We start from the raw sequence: 16,764 nt of genomic DNA, 5'->3' as shown, positions 1-16,764 counted from the left end.
GTGTGAAAAACAGGGCCAGTAACAGTTTTAAAGGAAGATTTTCTGAATGTAACAAAATCACCTTCCTATAGGTCATGAAGTACTTAGAGAACATCTGAAATTCTGGCATAAAATCTTTTCTGGCATTTATTTGAAACAACCTGGTCAGATCACTTTTGGTTTCGTTATGTGTGCAGGAGTCAAGTTATTCATCTGTGCCTGAACATAGGGATTTGCATGGTTAGGTATCTAGATCTCTAAGCTGCCTTCAGCTGTTTCCCAGTACTACCAGTACTACTACAACCGTAATAGTGCTGGTGCCCTTGCTATTCCCTGATTCTACTTCTTTAAAAAAAAAATAGAACAAGTGAAGAACTGGGACCAGCACGTCTTCTCCTGCAAACAGGGTAAAATCCTAGCCCTACTGAAACTCATTCCAGGGTTCCCATTGTTTTAAATAGTAGTGGCATTTCATCGGATATTTCTTTGCAGGTGTGTCAAGATGGAATTTTAATCAGATTTTTAATGAGTTCCCCTTCTGCTCTCCTCTACCCTTCCCCTCAGGATAATATATGGCATGGAACAGACAAAGAACTATTCAAGCTGTAACTATAATAATTAAAAAATGTTTAGTAATTTCTTTCAAAGGCGTAAACAGAGTAATAAAGTCCAATAGACACACAATGCTATTCATTGGAACATGCATGACCTATTGTAAAAAAGTACATAGGGCTGGTCCAAATACATCCTTGCTGTCATTCTATGCAGGAAGTGAAATCAAGCCAAGGACAAACCTAATGTAGTGATGCTGAACAGCACAAAGCCCCTCTTATTAATGAAGTAGCCACTGGATTTTCTTTAACATATCTATTTCTAAATACTTAAATGGAGAAACTTGTTGGCAATTATTCAGAGATGAAAACCTCTACAGTTCCCACAGACATTAATTACTTTTGTGGATGCTTCTACTATATCAAGAGATAAAAAAATCTCAAGTTACATACTCCAGAAGAAGGCACTCCTTTTTCATTTTCAAAAGCATAAATGCCATATTCTTCCACATCAGCAGCAAGGGATCAGCCTCATAATACCTTTGGACTTGGTATGGAAGAATATAGCGATGATACCTTCAGGGTGAATAGGAAATACAGTCTTGTTGTTAAAAAAAGGAAACCTCAGAATGGACTTCACACTCCAAGTCTTTTCTGTAGAGATTAATTATTATCAGAATAATTTGATAAATCATTAGCAACAATTAAGACAATACAGTCTTTAAGTCACACCTTTCAGCAAATAGTGGATTAACATACTCAAGCAGTTCTAATGATACAACATAAGTATTTTATTTAGGGGGCTTTCTTTCTTCCTTAAATTTGTCCTTAATTATGTGTTCGATAATCTCTCTAGAAAATCCTCCTACTCTCATTGCTACCTCCTTCTCACCTATGCAAGTACTCCCTTTTTCATCACCTTCTTTTCTCTGTGTATTAGAGAAGCTGCCTCTGAATACACTTTCCCATTTCTTTTCTGTAGCATGGACTATTTGCACTAAATTTGAAGAAAAGTACTGAAGCCTTTATAGTATAAAAAGCTGAATACAAGTTAAGCAGAAGCAGCATCAAGGACTTCAAGCAGGAGTTGCAATACCATTCCACTTTATTTGATAATTTTTCTCTTTAGTTATAAGAGAAAATTTAACTGTTACCTACTTTCTCACTAATATGGTTATTTCTGTACTTCCAAGCAGTCATATTCAATTCTAATATACTACTGGGGTAGAAATGAAACTGAAACAGATCTCTAGACTTGAATTAATTTATTATTAAAAATCTTTAGATAATAAATCTGAAATGTCATTTTGCAGAAAGTATAACTTTCCATTTGTCCTGATTTTTAGAAAATAAATTATCTTGGAAATAAGACAGATATGAACTAAACCACAAAAATTGAACTTTTATAGTTCTGAAATCAAGATATATGTTTCAGACTACAGAACATTTCCGTGAAATTTTACAATATGAAGAATTTTCAGTAATTTTTTATATATTGTCTTTTAGGTAACTAGCTTGGATATACTTGAATCCTCATTTTCCTGAGACAGAAGCCAGAAAAGCAGATTTCTTTAAAGTATTTCAAATCAGATTTTTTTTAAATTTAGGTAAAACTCCTCTCTGTTCATGATTCTTGAAGCCAAGGTTTTTGTTAGAGTTCAGCTGAACTGTTTATGAAGGACTCATCATCCAAAAGCATAAGTTTTGTTTTCACAAGAGTTTGTGACCTTGAAGAGTCAAGCTCACCCCAAACTCACAAAATTCCTGTGAAACATCTTTTTGAAATATGAAGTAGTCAGTGTGCTTCATGTGGGGAGGTTAAACACAGGGTAAGAGAATTAAATACAATTCCAGAAGTGACACAGAAGATAGGACAACATCCAAGGTAATGAGTCCAAGGCCCTGTACCTAAGACAGCAAAAGGGGTGGGGGCAGCTGCCTTGACTAAAACAGGTTTTAACTTGATGGTATCAACACTAAACATTGCAGAGAGGCTCTGTTAATACATATATACTTGATCACTTGTAAACATCTTGAAGTCAGTGCATTTGGGAGTTTGAGGCTGGTTTTTCCTCTAATCAAAATGTTCTCTTGCTAAAAAGAAACTGCCAGCCTATTAACTTCCAGTTCTCACAGAAAACTCACAGTTAGCATCTTCACAGCTGACCTCCCCATGATTTTGGGCCACAGACAAGAATTGTGTTTAGAGGAGTCTGCTTATGCCAGTGGATCATAACGGTGTAAGGTGGAATAAGTATAAAGGTAGACAGCTTTTGAGCCCAAATGTCTGAAATGCAAGGATTGTAGAGGGAGCTTTCACATATTATGTGGACTTCTTCCCTGAAAGAGGTATTTATGCTCTTTTAGCTGTTCACATCAGGATGCAATGAACTTCATCTTGGCATGCCAGTTGATCTCCTCAACTGTGAAGACAGGCTGACACTTGCTCTTCCATAATTTACACTATAGACACTATAGACTAGATAACCAAGCTACCTCTTGTAGAGATTATGTACTACAAAGCACTCCAGTCAACACTTGAACCCTGTATTGTTCCTCTTTGTAACTTACCCATACCCCTTGTGAAAACAAGGCTCAAAACCAGGGCTCTTAAGTATTTCACTCACTGACAACAACTCTCAATTCCTACTGATTTAGTTATCTGCCAAAAAAAACCCCGACCCAACCAACCTAACTGAAACCAACCCCAAATCAGCACAGACAAAAGGGGCTTGAGCAGTATAGTGGAATACAAAGCTTTGTGTTTCTGTTTTAGGGCATCCTTGACATTGTAGTGAACTTATCACCCAGGGATGGATGCCATACTTTGCCAGGAGACATTAAACACACAGGAACACGAACCTGGGCTTGGCATATTGGCACTCTTTCTACGGTTAATCTCTCCATAATCTAAATTCTTAGATAAAAATGAATCTCCTGTACTCCCTGTAAAACCAGCTCAACCCACCCCCCCTCAGAATATGGCTACAAATTTATGTAGTACTGTTATATGATTTGATTTCACATGGAAACACTTCCTCTATTTGCATGCCACATTAAACATTACATTCATGAGCAGCTGGTGGCTTTCAAATCAGAATATGTGTTTACTTAAAGAGTGCTAATCTCTCAAAGGTGGTTTGCCCATTATGTGTTTATGGCCTCTTAGGTAACTGTTGAAGGATCAAATGAACTAACTAGGTGGAAAAATATCTATCTTACATGGCAAAAAGGTAAAACTGGAAGTCATGGAAGTGTGGCTTCAAAACTTATGAATCACTGGACTCCCTCAAAAGTGATATGATGCTTGTTTATTTTTAAACAAGAGTAACTATAATGCATCTGCTTCTCTAGTTTTGACTGGAAGAACACCTTCTCATAGGATGATTTTGTTCAGTGTTAACAGCATTTAAACATGAAGATTCCTGTATGTCAACTTTTTAACTTATCAAGTGCTAAAGCTAAACAAATATCACACACCCTACATATATAGCTGGCTATACTGACTTCACAACCTAAATATCTGAAAATCGAGTCAGATTTCTTCCCCCTTTTTCATAACATAAGTAAAAAGGATTTTGCAAACTCAATTAACTACTACAAATTTCCATTTATATTTATGTTATCCCTGCCATTACATTAACACAATCTCCAAATAATACAATCACTAGGGAAGTCACACTTGTGGAATTGGCAGGTTTCACAGACACAAATTCAGGAAGTTCACATCTCTCAGTGGCTTTGACTATATACCTGGTTCTTAACTTGAAGTGCTAGGCAAAAGTTCACACTCTCTTGCTACAATTTTTATCATGAATGAGATGAAAGGTACATGATAAAAAAGGGTAAACCACTTTGTCAAAAGTGCTGCTGAGGCAGCACCAATTCATCTTATCTTATTTTTTGAGTCCCTTTAAACTTACCTATGGGGACTGTCTTTAGAAAATGCACTCAGAATCCATACCAATTACATTTTGTCTTCTTTTCATAATAGCATGTCAACAAATGACTTAAAAGTCATTTGAGATAATACCCACAAACTCAAAAGTAAACTCATTCAAAAAATTAATTTCAAAAAAGTCTTTATTTAAAGGACATATGATAAGGACTACTGATCAGTCCTGGAATGGTTTGATCAAGGAGTTGAAAGCCCTCACTTTTTTATTTGCTTACTGGGACCTTAATTTTAGATGTATTAAATTATGCATTCATCTTACTTTTCTTCTTGCTAAAATATTTGCTATTTTTCAAGAAAAGGAAAAGAGAGGAAGGCACAAGCAGCCCTTCTCCTATGCCTTCCTGACAGCCTTTTTTCCTATGATGTTTCACAGAATATATCATGTAATTTAAATGTAAACCTGTGAGAATATCTTTCAGAACAACATCCAATATTCTTCTTCCATTCAAGACAAACCTACCAAAGCCCATCTGTCTTTTAGGTAATGGCTAATATAATCAGATTTGCCCTTCTTTATGACTTCACAGAAAAAAAAATCTAACACAAAACACATTCTGACCTCTCAATAAAGATCTGACTTACTACAGGGAAATAGTCTATTCTTGGACACCTAAAAATATAGAAAGCCCTGGGAAATATTTATTTGCACTTTCTGTCTCTCATACTACTTTAAGATAAATTTACGTTGAGTACTTAGCAACTCTAAAGAGGTTGTAATTGATAAGTCTTTAGTAAATTAAATATATACCAATAAAAAAAAAAGTCAGGCAGAAAAATGTATCGCTGACTTCTTTGAAAATTCTTGGGTGCCCCAAATTATTTAAGTTACACCTGCATAATATCACTTACATAATAATATCAATTGGATACCTCCATACACCTAAAACAAAGCACAGAGCACCCAGCATGGCATCGTCTTGCTTCCGTTTCCTCTTCTGCAGCAAACAAGAACAGGCTACGCACTGTGTGTCTGAAGCCTCAAACTTATGTAGATGGTATGATGTGACCCACACGTAACTGTAGTATTTTATTGGCACTAACAAAGATGAAGGGGAAAAGACATTAGATTTAGGAACTGGACTAGATCTTTAGTATGCTTCCTCTATAGGGTGATGGTGGAGATGACAAAGCAAAAGGGGCATTTTACAGGTATGTTACTTTTTGCACTAGTAACACACTTATTTGCCCACTGGGTTAAAGAACATGGCTTTGTATTCCAAAAACATTTTGGTTAGTATGGAGCTTGGAAGTAAATCTCACTTAGCCACTCATAAGAGCTGTAATTTAATTAATTTTGAACATACGGGCAATAAGGAAATAAACTCTCTTGTATCACCAATCCTTGGTTCTTGAAGAGTCCACATAAGAATTATACTCAGCAAGAGGTCTGCATTCAGGTGGCCTATGGAACTGCCTAGGAAAGTTACAGAGAAGGGGACAAACTGAACTCACTTAGGCAAAACCCCTTCTTTCTGAGGAATGAGAACACACACACAACTCCAATGCAAAGCAGTAACCCTTGTAATAAACCCCTAAAAAGTCACAATGGGGAATAAACAGGGATTTAATATTTGAAATCCATCCTTCAATCTGCCATGGTGAGTTTTGTGTGGTAACTAATACATGAAAGCTAACAAAACTAGAAAGCATAATAACAGTAATAAGGTAATGCATTTGGCTTCCTTCCAGATTATTCTGCCTTCTCTTCAGGCCTGTTCAATTTACAGAGTACAGAAAATACCTTTATAAGTATCAAACTTGATCTCAAATAATGAGCCCTGCTAGGAGGTGAAGCATATCATTCTGCCCAATACACATCAAAGCTGGCTTGATTGAACCTGTCTGGAGAACAAAGGAGCAGCAACCTGCCGAGCAATCCCACAAACACTGGAGCACCAAGCTGTCCCACCAGCACTGAGACTCTGAGCCACCAACCCCCTGCTGCTCCAGAAAGGGCCTGCAGTTGGAAACCTTTTTGAGTGAGGGCTGTTCTGAACCACTGAAGCCAGTTTCTTGGAGCTTTAGCACTAATTATAACTTTTACAACCAGGGTTAAGGACTACTCTTCACAAAGCCTGACACAGAATTTGCTAATTCTCCTGTTTTCAGAAGCTTTCAAAGAAGTTTTCCAGCAAACCAAATCAAAAATCCAAACACAAGCCGAAATGGCCTGAAACATAAAAGGAAATGCTACTTTATAGCTTAACTATACGCTCCTCTAGGCAGTTAAATGCTTCCCTGACATCCGATCCCATCAGACCTCGGAAGCTAAGCAGGGTCAGCCCTGGATTAGTACTTGGATGGGAGATCTCCTGGGAAATGCTGAGTGCTGTAAGTTCTAGTCCTGAGGACTTCACTGGCACCGTCCAAGCTCGCTCGGCCGTGGCAGATGAACCTCAGGACTTAAACGGTGGGGCCAGTTCTGCGCACGCTGAGCCTCACCTAAAATCCACTGCGCAGGCTGAAAGGGCACACCCACATGGAGACAGCCCTTCCCAAATCTTTGTTTGCGAAGCCAAGCCACACATACCCTCCTCTGAAATAAAATGGAGTAACCTCATCTTATTTTTAAACAGACTGGCTATTATTTTCTTGCTTGACTGGTGCAAAAGGAAAATATGTTACAATGTGTGGCCTAAAAGAAAATCCTGTTCAACACAGTTGAATATTTACTGGTTTTATTTGCATATTATAGGCAAAATGCATGATCTTAAGGCTCAGCAGTAAGTGTGCAAAGGACTAAAATGCTGGTTCCTTCTGTATTTTGCCATGTGAAAAGATAATCTTTTCCTACACTACCCTCTGTCAACATCAAACACAAACAAGGACATTTTCATGTAATTGTACTCATTGTAGGCTACATGTCACATAAGGATCGATCTGACAATAATTTCCAGTATGAGAATTTCAATGTGCATTCAGGAAGAAAAACAGCTTTAGTCAAGATTTTCCTCTAAACGATTCAGGTTTCTGGCACAGAGTTCCAATCATCTCTGAAGCCATTTCTGAAGTGCAGAAGAAAGGGGGAAAACAGGTTAATTTCCAAGACTGTAAGGAAAAGCTTGGGGAAGCATGGGGAAGAAACATGACCAAAAAAAATTGTAGGAACAGTATACTTTTTATGTAATTTCTTTAACACCAGCATGTTTACTCACATTTTAAACTAGCAAGGAAGGCTGAGAATGGAGATACCATGTAATATCTGAGCCAGTTTACTTAGCTCCTGTTGTGTAAACCAGACCTGTCAACATCAGTGTATCTCCCAATGAGCTGGCAAAGGGCTGACTTGCAGTTCCACAAAATTGGGATGCCAGGCAGGTTTTCTTAAATCTCAGAAATGTCTCACTTACTTAAGGCCTCATTCCCTGACTTGTCTGGGATGGTTTCACTTGGGTGTGGTCACAGGTCTTAAAAGTCCTAGATGACTGGCCTCATTCCCTTACTTGTCTGGGATGGTTTCACTTGGGTGTGGTCACAGGTCTTAAAAGTCCTAGATGACTGACCTCTTCCAGTTGGCAGGCTTTGATGACACTCTTGTACCGGTATTCATCATAGGATACACCAAAAATTACGTTTTCTTTTATTGTTCCAGGCATGATCCAGGAGACTTGAGGTGAAAAGGATATCCTTCCACTGTGCTTAATTTTACCCTGTGAAGGCTCCAATTCTCCCATTATCAACATCAGAAGAGAAGTCTGAAAAACCATTATCATTTGATTAATATATCAGAGATCTGTACAACAATAAGAAATGTTGAACAAAGTGAGTCACTCTGCAAAGTCACTTAAATGGCATATTTGTCTCGTCAAGAGTGCCCCTATAAGTACTGATCTAGTGCAAACTCCTATTAGTGGAGATTTTCATGACATGTGTGATTCTGAAAGGCCTCTTATATGAGAGAAACTTAATTTAATGAATGAGAAAAATTGTGTCAGGTATCTTGTAAAAAGGGCATGCTGTTGCAATAGTATGTAATTTTAATGGAACTTCCTGTAATGTTACAAGGTAAAAATCTGTGAGACACATAAGTTATTACTATCTATGGAGAATGCTATTTGATTTTTAAAATGAACAATGACTATTTTGTATGTTCTTTGTACAACATAATACATGTTTATAATTTTGCTACTGTTCATAGGTATTTTATCAATACTGCCTTGTAAAATGCAATTTCTTTGTGTAAGTGTATACAATTTCTCAGTGTGATCTGAATTTTCCTCTGTAACTCTTAACTCATTTACGTGAATGTATGACCTAAGTGTATTTACTATTTCCCTTCATAAAAGAATTGATTGCAATTTCAGTACTGACATGTTATAATTTCAAAGTTAATCAGTAGCTTGTAGTAACCTTGCCACACATCACTGGCTACTAGATCAAAGAATAGAATTGAGAAATACACGGAAAAATATGTTACAGAGCCCTTGCAATGGTATTCTTATCACTAATTAACAGTCAACAAGGCTGGGACGTAACAGCCAAAGATCTAAAAATCTGTCTAAATAACAGCTTCATGCTGTCAAACCCAGAGATCCTTTGACAAGTTATGCAATATATTGGGGGAATCTCATGAGACGTTTTCCATTATATCAGAATCTGACTTTTCCAAATACTGAGTGAGAAGTTTCCAATCTTGCAAAGAACAGCCACCTAGTATGTTTTGTACACCAGATGGTAAACTAGTGTATCTTGTGCTATATAACACAAACTGAAAAAACCCAAACCAAATCAAACCAAAGCTACTTAATGTTGAAGGAGCATTAAAGAGCTGATGTCAGGCTTAATACCTGTCACAGATAAAACAGTTGTGCACTCTGTTTCACAGGCCTTACAATTTCTAGAATATACAGTAACAGCCTCAATCAACATGAAGGAAGCCTTAAATTAAGAGGGTGTAAGAGAAGGGGAGTAGTTTGTGAGGAAGGAGTGGAGGGTGGGTGAGTCTTATTTTTCGTAAATTTTTTAGATATTATAACCCTTTTATTTTTATTGCCTTGGAAAGTGAAAATTTGTTGCATGTATACACTCACATAAACTGCTCAGTGTAATTGTAATTTTCCTTTATTTCCTATTAGCTGAACAAAGGAGATATAGATATGTCCTTCAGCACTTTCTAGTTGATGTTTCTGTATTACAATAATCAGCTTTAGCAATAGCTATAGGTAAACTATTCTGTTAATTCAGAAGTATCATAGGAAAATGCACCTTAACATATCAGCTTGAGGACAGCCTCATGTTCTGAGTCCTTTGCTCTCTCATATGGGGATCACTACTGAAAAATAATATAGAAGCCTTGATCATACTGAAATTTATGGATCCTTTCTCATTGACTCTAAGAGATCAAAGATCTTACCCCTTTGAGTAAAAGAAATCGGAATATTTTCACCTATAATTTTTTAAACAGAAGTTGCCAGATGCATAATGAATGTTTGGTTTGACTTTCTCATCTTTCTAAAAAACCCAGTAAAGATGACAGACTCATCTAATTACTTGATGTTGAAAGTGAATAGGAATATCACCGTTCAACTCATTTCATATTAATGAGGTTAATTGGATGCATTATCTGCAAACTAATTCCACTGATAACATTTTAGGGTAGTAAAATGATGATTAATTCTAAATCACAACTTTTCTCAGAAAACCACCAGTTTCAGCAGCACCTTGCCAGGCTTTCACATGGGTCTCGGGAAGCCCGAGTGAGGCACTGCAGGTACATCGTGTGTCCAGGGCGCACATACTTAGCTAATTCATGTCATCTTTTCACGTTAGTGATCATCTTGTGTTCAGATTTTCCTTAAAATGTTAGCAAGGCAGGGAAAAAAAATTGTTTTCTAGCACACTGAGTCATCTGAATATCTATGCCATGTTCTCAGGGTTTTTTGAAAGGTAGGGAGATTTTCACCATGATCCTTAACTTTGGGTTTCACGCTACATCACTCCAGTAAATCTCCTTTTACTTCCAAGAGGAAAACAGTTTTGTCATTTAAATTGCTATTTCCTTATAATGTTGTATTCTTGTAGTACAAAAAATATCCAGCAAACTCTCTCTCATGTTGTCCACAGTGTAAAACTTCCAATAACTATTGGCTATTTCAGTGAAACCTACAGTTTATCCATACTTTTTCCTGCAGCCCTCATTTCTACAGCAAGCACAGGATAGCAAGAGTACAGTTACAATATATGTAATAATACATATAACAACACAATATTATTCCTTGTAAATATTAGGACTTCTGTCAAAATAGCAGAAATAGAAATACCTTGCCTGCTCCAGTAGATCCAGAAACAGCTAATAACTGTCCCTTCTCAATCTTGAAATTTATATCCTGAAGAACAGGATAGGCATGAAGTGGAAAATTACTGAAGAAGAGATTGCTGGTGGTACTAAGAGCTTTGCTGTTGTTGTTTTCCTGGTTTGCTTTTACAAACAGCTCTCCAATCCCCTGCAACATATACAGATATGTATTTGATGTATATAAAAAATAAATAAACTAGGCATATGTAGACATGCATATCATACTATGGATTTATGAAAACATATGAACTTACTTTTCTCAGGTTACTTTGCTTGTCAATAAAATATTCCTGATATTCTTAAATATTCTTAAGTGCAATTTTTTTAATTGCACTTATGCCTAAATTTGTGAACATAAACAAAATTTGTTTATTATAGAACTGCTTTCCAATATTTATACATTCCACAGCCTGATTCTGTTTTCAGGATGGCATAAATCAGTAATAATTGCTTATTATAGGCCTTAACATTTATTAAAAGGTCTATTCCAAAGTTTCTCAACTGTGAATAATTTTATATCATACATTAATTACTTGCCACACATACCTTGCCTTCTGAGAGCTGAAGCTAGTTAAAAGAAAGCAGTGTAGGCTGCTCTTTCTAGAGAATACCATGGCAAATAGCAATAATAAAAAAGATACTCTCTGTGTTTTGATAGTTTGCGTAAAAGTACCAACCTCATCCCAAAAAGCTGTTACTTTGTCCAGCTCAACCCCAGTGGTTGTTAGATTATACTCCAGAGCTTTATATTCTTTTTTCAGCAAGAAATCCTAGAAACACCATGAAAGCAGATGAGGGGAAACAGTAAAGGACAAGGTTGTATCACAAACAGCAGTACATACTTGCCTACACTAACTAATATTTGTGATGATACTATTGCATTACAGTGTTTTTAGGCACCAGTATGAATATAAATTATATAACATCTATTGGATGCAGAAGGAATTGTTTTTGAAACTACTAATTCTTTCATTGCTAGTGAAAACATAGCCATAAAGGTATTTTGTTCCGATTTAAAAAGAGTATCAAACCTTGGCATTCGCTTTGCTTTCAGGACTTGTGTCAGGCAGGAACACTCCTCTGACCTTAATCCTATTCAAATAAAATGCTGATTTTGGAGTAAGATGTAGAAGGTTGCACTTCTGTAAGCAGTAAAACAAAGCAGCTAGATGCTGCCATCTCCCTATTCCAGAACAGAAAGAGTTTAAAGGCATTGGAATTATTTCTCTACCAACAAAAATGAAAGGCAGATAATGATCCTCAGAAGGGCAGCACTGAAGAAGTATAATTTCAAATGACACAAGTCAGCAATCCAATGCTTCTGGGATAGTATTAGGAAAAAAGAATAAGCCTATGCCAATGTAGGAAAGACAACCTCGAATCCTTTATTTCCTTAAGGCTATGCAGTCTATAGGCACTATCTCCTTTAAACTGACTTTTTTTAAATTACATGGAAGCAAATAGGTCTACATAAGCAATAGAATGAACAAACTAAGTAGAATCATGGGAAAATCAGTTCTCTACAATAAACTTCCAAGTAGAACAAGAAGAAAAAAAGCAGATGATTGAAAGGGCAGGAATTGAAAATCTGAAAGGCAAAACACACACATATTATGCAAAAAAAAAAAAAAGTAGGAAATGATAGCTAGGCTTTCCTAACAAAGGCAGTGGAGTCATCCAGTGGAGTTCCTGGAGCAGTGATAGTCAGAGAAAGCACACTGATCCTAAACTACTTCATCGTCTAGAAAACATGGGTCTAGCTACAGGGAAAACATAATAACCCAGAGGACATAGCTGGCCCATCCTCTCTCTAAACGGATGAGGAAATTAAATCAGAGAAATGTGTAAGTTGTTTATTACTTTTTGTTTATGCTTCTTATGACTAGTAAAGGGCTTTGTTGTTTTAGGATTCTGTTCAGTCTGTCTATGGGGACTACACTGGACCTGCCACAAAGAGATGATAATTTATGGATTCTGGAGCACCCATTCGCTAATACCCCAAAGACAAGTGCTCAGTGAAGTGAGGGCAAGGGTCTGACAACTGGGCTTGCCAGTTCTGCAGCAGGACATTGGACACACTCTTCCAGAAAAGGATGGACAGAATATCTCCACTAATGCCTAAGGAACCTGAGAACACAAGGATTACCTAAACTGGGACCCAACCAGGCAGTCTTCTAAATACCAATTAAAAAGGTTTATTATGGCCAGATTTCTTGAATTTTCTGCCCAGTTGAAAATCATAAAAATCCAATACCTGCTTCTTATTTTATACTAAGGTTCAGATATCTGATTAAGATCTTTAACTTCTGTATTACATATTTTTATCACTCTAAAAATAATAAAATCTATATTCTCCAAAAACCAAAAATCTATACATATGTAATTAAAAAGCCTAAAATTTCACCACAAAATAGAGTAAGAATTCTTTTTCTGCTGAATGATTTGAAAACAGCAGATAAAACAGAGCTAATTAGAATTCACCCTGATCTGACTCTATAGATAAGCCTCTCATGCTGGAATATAAGCAATTGATCTTAGCAGGTAAGGTGGGTAGTAATTATTTGACTGGCACCTTAATTATGTTTACTACTTATAATGAATGAGATGCACATTTGCATAAGATGCAGAATCTCCTGCTGTTCTTGCCACCAATATGTAGAATAACAGAAGATCATTGGAAGCCGTGCTATAGAAAACATGTACTAATTTTGAACTTCCTTTTCTGAAGGAAAAACCTCTCTTAAGCACCGTAACTCATGATATATTTGTATTAAGTTCCTTGTTTTGCAAAGAGAATAACTAACTAAATGTGACTGTTTAATTAAAAAAAAAAAAGGCAGGTAGCATAGGTTTCCTGTGGTTATGCTGCCAGGGGAACCAGCTAACAATATCAAGATTTATAATGACATTTCATGGTGTTTAGTCAAAGCAACATATATTCAGAAAGTCTGTATAAACTCTCTGCGCTTTTGTTGATCAACTGACAAGATAACATCATATAAAGAACTAGCTTACGTACTTGGGAAGATTTTAGTCTATGTACCCTACCTGTATTTTGTTTATTGCTCCAATAGAGTCATACCAGGTCTGTACAGAGCCGGGAAACTGCCTGGTCACTGTCATTCGAAGAACAATGCAGAAGGAAATGGTGGTGAATATTTTTCTGAGAATAATTCCTTTAGTCACAGCATATGGGAGCACGGCTAAAAACACCACAAAAAAGCCTGAAAAGAAGAAGGCTGAGCTGTTGAAATATCTCATATAAGCAGCTTTTCGGGTAAGCTTCAGTTCAGTTCTGTTAAAGAAGCAAATACAAATAATCAGCATAGGATCTCACAATTTACATCTTACAAATATTTTGGATGGAATGGTTGGTATAACAGTTAACTCAGAGGCTTGCTCATCCTTCTTATTTTCTAGCATTGCAGTTAGAAAGTAAGACTCCAAACTACTTTGGGGCCAAAAAATTATTAGAGCCAAATTTTGACATCAATGTTCAGAGATGCCAGACAAAATAACAATAATCTGTGTTATGATTTATATGCCACACAAACCACAAGCCTCTGTAATTCCTGGCACAACCAACCTTAAGTACCTAATGCTGTAGTATGAGATACACTTCCAGAAGCATCATCCCATACTCATCTGGTCATTTAGATTTGGAATTAAGGTATCACTTAACCTCAGTTTGAAAAGGCAGAAGGCAAGGAGTCTGCTTTCCACTTTCTTGTCTCCATAGAAGCTCAATCTATGGAGTAGCTTACTGCCTCCTATGCAGGAATGCAACTGGTGATTACTCTTCACTGTTTCCTTAATGTCTATGCATTTTACAGCAAGTTATTAAATAAAGAGAAATCATCCAGGTAAAGTAATTAATTTTCTGAGTTGATAGCCCTAACTGGCAGTGTTGAATCTTTCTGTTGACTGCTCTCATTTTGACCCTGTTCACTTCACATCCCCCAGGTGCCCTGCAAGTCAGCTTTGCTTGGACAGAGGCAATTGCTCTCCTGCAAGACTAGTTAACTGGGGCTAGAGATGGGGCTGGACCCCAAGGTGTCCATTCACTGCGGGAGCGCTATAACCACTGGGATACCATGCAGAAGATCACAGTCCTATTGCTGATGGCAATACATGGTGTTGCCAGGCTGAATATCACAACCTTTATGTGTCTTCTCATACTAAGCCAGTGTTTGCATCCAAAGTTCATCCAGGATTTTGGTGCTGTGTGCAACATCCTTTCAGCTCCCTACCACACATGTATGAGACTTCCACATGCATCCAGCATCTTATCAACTTTTGTCAGCCAAACAGTTCTTAAAAATCCCTGACAGAAAATCTGAGCTGAGCCAGTCTGGGAGCAGGGTGCCTAGCACTTCTTATTTAGTCTGTATTTCACATGAGAGACCTGAAGAAAGTAGCCAGACTTGCTGGTCAACACCACGGTAGTAGCAGCCACTGCCCTGGATAAAGGGCCTTGTAAGTCCCTCCAGAGTTCATATGAGACTGTGAGGGCAGAACTGAATTGGGAACATATAGATTTTAGGACTTAGTGCTCATCCAGTGCCAGACAAATGGCTGGCTAGAAGTATCAAAAAGTCCCTCAGTGCTGAAGAACACAGCACTACTCCAAAGAGGGAGAATGAAAGCACTAACTCTTTTCAGTATGCTCTGAAGTACCAGCCACAAGAGTCTGTCTGTGATACAGGCTTAAAAGCTCTGTGGATGAAGCACTCACTTAGGACACGTCTTGCCGATGCAATAGGGGGGCTTGGAGAGAGATATAAGCCTATGAGCCTTGCGCATATGCAGAGTGTATGCCTGTTTCTGAAGTGATGTGTCTCTACTGACAAAGTGCAAACACTTCCAACCTAGGACTTCACCTTCTCCAGCGCTATGCTATGGTTCAGGGCAACAGTTTGTGTTTTTTCGACTTATCTGAATATATTGCATAGCTCATGGGAGCGCAGAGATATTTATTCAGGCACCTGTTACAAACAGTTATCAGTGCAGACTTAAGAGGGCACACAATAGACAGTTCATATTGGTCTCTCTGAAGTGTCACGGTTTCCAGAGGGAGTTTGTCTGCGGCAATGTTACAGCTGCAAGATGGACAACCCTGTCAGCATAAGTCTACCAGAGCAAGGACAGAGGTCTATCTAGTTCACCAGAGTTGATTACACTGACTAGCACCAGAAAATGCCAGCATGCAGAAAGAGTTTAGTAATGACAGTTATAACACACTGTTGCTAAAACACAGGCATGGTTTCAAGCACAAGGCCTCCTTTCCTACCAGCTTAACAAGCCAAATGACTGGGAGGTCCCGCAAAGCTGGTTCGCAAGACAAATTCAGTTGAAACCCTGACATTCCAAGGTTGACCTGCTCTGGTGATATCATCACCAAGTGACCTGTTGCATGACCCAAAAATATACAGAAGAATCATAGAGCTATAGGATGGTTGGGTTGGAAGGAACCTTAAACATCATCTAGTTCCAACTCCTCTGCCATGTGCAGGGACACCTTCCACTACACCAGGTAGCTTAAAGCCCCATCCAACCTGACCTCGAACACTTCCAGGAATGGGGCACCCACAGCTTCTCTGGGTAACCCGTGCCAGTGCTTCACTACCCTCACAGGGAAGAGTTGCTTCCTAATACCTAATCTAAATCTACTGCCCTCCAGTTTAAAGCCATTCCCCCTTGTCCTATCACTACGTACCCTTGTAAAACATCTTTCTCATGGTTTCTTGTAGGCCCCCTTCAGGTGCTGAAAGGCCACAATAAGGTCTCCTCAGAGCCTTCTCCTCAAGCTGAATGATCCCAATTCTACCAGACTTTCTTCACAGGAGATGTACAGGAGATCTTGTAATATTGCTATCATTCTTGTCTTTTAAAAGTCCATGCATAATACAATAAAAATTAATTTCAGTATCACAAAATTCACTATAAATTATTATATTGAATTTTGATCACAAAATAACATT

The 16,764-nt window shown here is 37.7% G+C and overlaps 1 protein-coding gene across 1 annotated transcript in view; it reads right to left on the bottom strand.

Moving 5' to 3' along the window:
- The window catches only part of CFTR (CF transmembrane conductance regulator), an 85,702-nt gene that overhangs the window by 46,122 nt on the left and 22,816 nt on the right, over positions 1 to 16,764 (bottom strand). The window contains exons 8-11 of the mRNA XM_071550001.1: positions 13,832 to 14,078; positions 11,461 to 11,553; positions 10,749 to 10,931; positions 7,992 to 8,183 (exon numbers count right to left, since the gene is read on the bottom strand). Coding sequence (XP_071406102.1) covers positions 7,992 to 8,183; positions 10,749 to 10,931; positions 11,461 to 11,553; positions 13,832 to 14,078 — 715 coding nt within the window. The remainder of the gene's footprint in view (positions 1 to 7,991; positions 8,184 to 10,748; positions 10,932 to 11,460; positions 11,554 to 13,831; positions 14,079 to 16,764) is intronic.

The sequence above is a fragment of the Pithys albifrons genome, chromosome 3 (assembly GCF_047495875.1).
Source record: "Pithys albifrons albifrons isolate INPA30051 chromosome 3, PitAlb_v1, whole genome shotgun sequence".
Classification (NCBI taxonomy): Eukaryota; Metazoa; Chordata; class Aves; order Passeriformes; family Thamnophilidae; genus Pithys; species Pithys albifrons.
Note: the sequence above shows the minus strand (reverse complement) of the source record. Positions and strands in the feature narration are given on the sequence as shown.